At 40.1% G+C, this 6122-nt stretch overlaps 1 protein-coding gene across 2 annotated transcripts; it reads right to left on the reverse strand.

Annotated features, from left to right (window-relative positions):
• Positions 1-2108: 2108 nt before the first annotated feature.
• Positions 2109-5988, reverse strand: LOC104071610 (methyltransferase-like protein 16). 2 transcript variants are annotated; one of them, XM_009584812.1, is made up of 4 exons: positions 5823-5988; positions 3927-4016; positions 2855-3028; positions 2109-2761 (listed from the first exon to the last, which is right to left on the reverse strand). In XM_009584812.1, exons 1-4 carry the CDS (start codon positions 5877-5879, stop codon positions 2144-2146), a joined length of 939 nt encoding a protein of 312 aa, XP_009583107.1. In that variant the 5' UTR covers positions 5880-5988; the 3' UTR covers positions 2109-2143. The 2 variants fall into 2 exon arrangements, with proteins under 2 accessions (XP_009583107.1, XP_009583108.1); XM_009584813.1 differs by lacking the exon at positions 5823-5988 and adding an exon at positions 3491-3527 and having other exon boundaries at positions 3927-4004.
• Positions 5989-6122: the final 134 nt, after the last annotated feature.

Genomic DNA, 6122 nt, shown 5'->3' on the forward strand with positions numbered 1-6122 from the left:
GGCTGGGGGCAGCCTCCCGGGCGGCGGCCGCGCTACCTGCGGCCTAAGCAGGAGCCGGGAAAGGGCGGGAGCGGTGCCGCCTCCGTGTGCTCGGGGTGGGGAGGATGTTCCCGCAGCAAATTGGATACCCACGACACTCCGGCATGCCCGAGACGTCTGGTCAGGCTGCACGCCCCTGTAACTTAAAACTCTCCCGGCATTGCTCCTTCTGCAATTATACACCAATTGCAATTTCTAATTGCTGTTCTTTCCCAACACAGGATTAGCTTTCCAAGTGCCACACTCACCTTTGTCAAAGCATTTGTTTTAAATAAAATGCCAAGACGACATTTGAATTTCTAAAACAGTCATCCAAATCACAGACTACTGGTTTTCTTTGTAAAAATACCTGGCTCTGTTTAAGCAATACGCAGGAGTGCGGGTTATTCACGTCGTACAGGTGAAAGGTAATTAATGAAGCAACATAATGCAGTCTGCTTCAGCAAAACAAGCATGCCACAAGCACACAGGCTTACCTTGTAGAGCTGCTTCATCCTTGCAGAAAGACAGACTGAAATGATAAACAGGGAAGAGCACAAAGGACAAGGTCTTTCTGGTTTTAATGGCTCAGCTAGCCAAAATAACCTCTTCAGATTCTAAAAGAGTAGGGCTAGTTTCATCTCTCCCCAGTGACATGAATATCAGAAGCAGTTCTGTGAAAATTCTGCAATACCCAAAAAATGAAAAGTCTTTGTCCATCACCTGCAGAAGTGCTAAGTAGCATGATACACAATGGCTAACAACAGAGGGGGGAAATTAAGGCTTTTCTAAGTTGCTTTTAATTTTAACTTAAGAAAACATACTAATCTTTCCAGAAATCTTGACAACTAAGGCTGAACATTCAAAGTGGTTCCAGTAGCATGAACATACACGGTATTTCCTTCTGTCCATCAGGAGTGCATCTTGTATTTTGGGTAACACACGCATACAAACTCCACTCTCAGAAAAACTTTCTCTCCATGTTCTGTACATTTCTACAGAGAAGTGGATCACAGCCTGGGAGGCTGACTTCATGTGAAACAGTACCAGTGCTCGTTATCTCAAACACATACACGCACCCTCTCTGAGGCACCCAAGACCCATGTCCCTCAGCCTCACTTCTCACAGGAACAGGTCATTGGCCCAGAAACACCGGGAAAATGGCTGGTGGTGAAAAGGAGTCAGGCGTGGAAGCAAAAGCCTTCTTTCCAGTTGTCTTCCTTCGCAACAGCCTAAAACTTCTGTACCCATCTTTGTCCTGCATAAGGACAAAATTTCTGGCCCACAAAGATGAGCACATGGTCTCATTCCTGTCATTAAAGCAATCTCTTAAGACTAAATGGAATCAAAATCCTTTAAGAATACTGCTGTCATTTCAGACAATTATATTTGAATCAGTGTAAGGAATGGTCTAATGAACAGTCAACATCGTTAAATCCTCTTTAAACCAAGCAGCTCAAAGAGCTTATTTTGTTGTTAAAACAAAGTTTACAAAACCAGATGCTAATAGTAGGCTCTTCTGTGTTTCAAAGCCCAAGCACCAGGAAAGTACAACATATGTTTTTTCTAAAGCAATTATTTTAATGAATTGACACTTAGAGGATGTATCCATCTTGCCACTCTGTAGACCAAAGGTTAAATGCATTAAAGGGAAGTGTGGCATACTTAAATCCTTAGTTGAAGACTCCTCGCTGCAGAAAACAATTCCCACAGCAGACTAACCATTTTCTGCATTAGTATTGAAAAAATATTGAAGAAAATATTTCAGTAAAGATTTCTACTTAGTAACAATATATAATTCTATCGCACCAGAAAAAAGATCAGAATAAGCACTGTTGATATTTGAAACGCTCACAGCTTAGACATGTTTCCTTTTAACATGTAGTTTTACAAATGCAGCACAAAATCTATTACTTCCCCATCACTTCATGTCCAATGAAGTACACTTCATGCACTCCCTGCAGCTTTAAAAAAGCCATTTAAAATATTAAAGGGGACTTTAATCTCCATTTTACTCATTTTTTTAAGGGGAAAAAACAGGTGTTGCTAACTGAAAATTTTAATCCATTAAAAATCATTTACAAAATTTGAGGACTAACTTACTTTACCAAAGTAGGAAAAAGGGCTAACTAGCAACCAGTCGAAGAATTTGGTTCCGTAAGTATGTGCACAGCTGGTTCATCAAGTCTCTGTTCTGTCCTTCAACCCAGTGCATTTCTACTAATACATCATTTCCTTCTTTCTTCACATTCATTAAACACTTAAAGAGAAAACATCTACTAGTTTCTTTGGGACTTTGTTCTTTTTCAACTGTCAGATTGCTAGCTTCCTCTGAAGGGCAAGGTTCCTCCTGTGCATTACTGGAACCTTTGCCAAGTGATGTTTCTGCCTGCTTTGCTTCTGTCTCCTCCTCCTTCACGTGCTCACTGTGTTCGTCTTTCGCAGCAGATTCTTCCATTAGCTCATCACCTGCAGTCAAGTGAACATCCTCATCAGGAGCCATAAACCCCGTTTCGGAGTCTTCAGTCTTGAGGTTTTCACAGTCCGAATTGTTGCTCACACTCTTCTGGCTGGTTTTTTCCTCTTCCATTGCTTGCAGAATATCTTCAGAAGCTCGAGGAAGTTCTCGTAATTGCCTTATTCTCTCTCGTTTCTTTCTCCTCAAATGAATCCAGGAGTTTTCAATGGCAGTCACAAACAGGCTAACTTCATCCTTTCCACAGGGAACACGCTTATGCTGAACCTATTGCAGAAAACAGTAGAACTTCATACCATCTTCTCACAGTTATGCTTTCAAGTAGGATGTTGTTTTAACATATAATACTTAATACTGTACCTTCAGATCAGTGAGAATCTTCTCTACCCAGGCTCTAACCACAGCAATAGCTTCTACAGCATCCCAGCCCATAGCTGCAGCTTTGATGGATAACTCTTTGACTGTAGAAGCCAAGACCATAAATGTAATTGGTTTTCGTGGTTTTTCTAATTTTCTTCTTTTAGAGGGAGGTGACTACAAGAAGGAAGAAAAAAACATTACAAAGCCATGCAATATCAGTGGGATGACTTTTGTACTCAGAAGACGTGGGGATTAGGAGTGTAATGTAAGCCACTAAACAGTCATTGACATGGCCTGTGTTTCACTTCACTCCAAAGAGTTTTAGATTAAAAACAGCTAACAGGATCATGCACTTTACGCTAGCCTGAGGGACAGAGGAAGTTTATCTTCAGACATTAGGCAAAAAGCTTTATTAGTTCCTTCAAACTACTAGTTCTCTGTGAGCTGAGAAAGTGCGGCTGCTCTTGGGAATAGAGGTCAAGTGCTAATATCCACATTTTGATCCAAGTTCACTGAAGGTTTACTTGCATCTTCTGTAAGTTTGGTTACTGTCTATACCTATCTTACAGTATATGTAAATCTGGATCCAAAAAAGCAACTGGCTCACATTAGTTAAGGTGAACAAGCTCCAATTACATTCATGCAAGCAAGTCTGAGCTAAACATGTTCATATCTATTTGGTAACAGAATCTATACAGTAAATTAAAACCAAGTTCTCAGAGGGAAGCTTGAAGTTCAAATTTAGCCCCAAACTTAACATATTTTTAATACTACTAAATTGCTATTTGAAGTATTGTTACAAGCAACCCTTACTTTCACTGAAACCCACAGGAAGTTCCTGCACAGGCTTTTTTTTTCCTCCTTAAACATAGGTCATTTATGAATCACACATAACAACTGCTAACAGAAGACTGCCAGCCAGTTAAGAAATCCCACTGTCCATACAGCCCAGCGCATCCAATGTTCCAGTCCGAAGGAGAACAGTTTGTTTCACAATAGTTACAGCTCATTAGGCCCTTCCTCAAATAAGAGGCACAGACAATCACAAGCAAACCAGAATTAAGCTACTTACAGGTACTTGTACGTCATCATAGAAACTCCATGCCAGTGCCCATCTCATGGTGCGTCCTTGACAGAATTCAGTATGAGTAACTTTAGGAACCTATGCAAAGAAGCAATGCAAAACTTTGTTTCACATTAATAAACAACACTGTTTTACTGCACACATTTTCAAATGTAAAAAAATTACAAAGTTAGCATTGAGTTATTTTCTCATGACAGAAATGGACATTCTTTCTGATATGGCTTCACTTGAAGTTGGTCAGTGCCAAGCCTGGTACCAGTGCCCAGGATTTCCCATCTCTGCTCTGCCATGTGTTTGTACCCTTTCAGAGCTTCAAGTTCAGCAACACACAACATGACCCTTTTTGTGCAGTGATCCAGCACACCTGTAACACACATCTGCATTCTGATTCTGCAAACAGCACATCCTTTCTCCTTGTTCAGAATCTGCTCCTGTTCCACATTTGAATACTGACCCCATTGCTGTAGCAAATGAGCACAGAACAAAGGCAACTAAAGGCTGGGAAAACAAACCACTCACCTGTCTGCAGGTGGCAGAAACGTGCCTAGAAATACTTCTCTATATTTGCCCAAAAAAATCAAGTCTGAACTTACACTGCTTTTAAATGTAAAACTCAGATGTTAGTGTTGTCTAGTCTTTCCATACATGGATGCTGTAAGGCATTTATGTATGGTATGGAGAATGTACTAAACACTAGCAAAGATAAATACCAACCATCCCACCTCACCTTGAATTATCATCCAGAGCACAAGCCCCAGGTCTGCCCAGAAAGAGAAAGAAGGAAAAAAAAAAAAACAAAAAACCCAAATCTGCTACTTTTGAGAAATGCCTTCAAAAACAGAGAGGAAAAGGTGTCTCTATGCTAGAACTTTTCCCACCTTTCGATTCCTAATTTATCAAAATTTCCAATAAATACAGTAAAGGTCAAGACCGTTTGAACAATGAGTGGACTTTCTGGAACATTTATGCGGCATCCTAACCTGAACCACAACACAGCATGTGCTTGGTTACAATGAACATATTCCCGGCTCTGATACAACAAAGACTACAAACCTGAACAAAATTATATTGGTAATTTCAAGAAAAATACAGAAGGAAACCTCACCTTTTCTATGCAAGGTTCGCAAGGATTTTTCTCACCTTACTAAGACTGAGGTGCAACAGTCCAAGGATAGGGAAGAAAGTCAGTTACTTGAAATTTTGTGCCTAGCTCAGCATCTGCTTTTGGCATTCGGTTTACGCATTCCCTACGGCCTGTAGTTCATCTTTCTGGGAATTGATTTCACCATGCACTCTCTTTCCTTCCACTCTCCACCATACACAAGGACAGATCTCACAATCACTTTCTTTGTATGGAAATTACAGAAGACTACATTTCCTCCAGAAAGCCATAAAAAAGTCCTTTGCACAGCCTTCTTGCATGAGAATAGTAGCACAAGGCTCAATTTTACTTGCTGCCAGGATTAAACATAAACAAACCAATGCTGACACTTAAATAATGTTACAATTTCTTTTATCAATCAAATTGCTAGATTTCATGTTAGCTAAGAGGAAAGAGAGCTAGAATTTTTTTTTTTTACAACAGCCTTTTTAAGGCTATTTTAAAGCAGAAACCCTGTATGTTCTAGAATGGACAAAGACATGCTTCTACACGTGACAAAGACAAAAATCTGGAGATGATATGTGCTACTTAGCTATCAGCTTTGAATCTACAATAATTAAATCTCAACCACTTTGAGTGCCTCCCTAACAAGGAATCACAGCTTCTTCTTGTAAATAAAAACTCAGTAAAATAATTCAATAATAATTACCCACATGCATCGGAACATAGTATATATTGTGTAGAACATATACAGGATACACACGGACTATATACTTACTCACCCCCTGGATTCGAAGTTCCTCTTTCAATGGTGCTAAACTGCATTTCTTCCCCAACATGCAACTGTACCATCTGCAAAGAACACATTAACAAAGCATTTTACAAATACAGATCAACTGAAAATGGCAACTATCAGAAGGAACTACTTGGATCAGAAACCTGCAAGAATAATAGGAGATTTAAAAACAAACAACAACAACAACAAAAAATTCTTCACCAGCAAGTGCTCGAGCCTCACCGCCCAAGCTGCAGAAGGCAAAGGCAGGGACTGGGAGAATGAAGAGCCACCCACTGTAGGAGAA

The sequence above is a fragment of the Fulmarus glacialis genome, unplaced genomic scaffold (genome assembly GCF_000690835.1).
Source record: "Fulmarus glacialis isolate BGI_N327 unplaced genomic scaffold, ASM69083v1 scaffold44939, whole genome shotgun sequence".
Taxonomy (NCBI): domain Eukaryota; kingdom Metazoa; phylum Chordata; class Aves; order Procellariiformes; family Procellariidae; genus Fulmarus; species Fulmarus glacialis.

Coding starts and splice junctions, on each gene's coding strand:
- LOC104071610 (XM_009584812.1), bottom strand. CDS start 5,879: ATGTTGGGGAAGAAATGCAGTTTAGCACCATTGAAAGAGGAACTTCGA. Junction 3,029..3,926: donor ATGATGACGTACAAGTACCT/GTAAGTAGCTTA, acceptor TCCTTCTTGTAG/TCACCTCCCTCTAAAAGAAG. Junction 2,762..2,854: donor AGATTCTCACTGATCTGAAG/GTACAGTATTAA, acceptor TTTCTGCAATAG/GTTCAGCATAAGCGTGTTCC.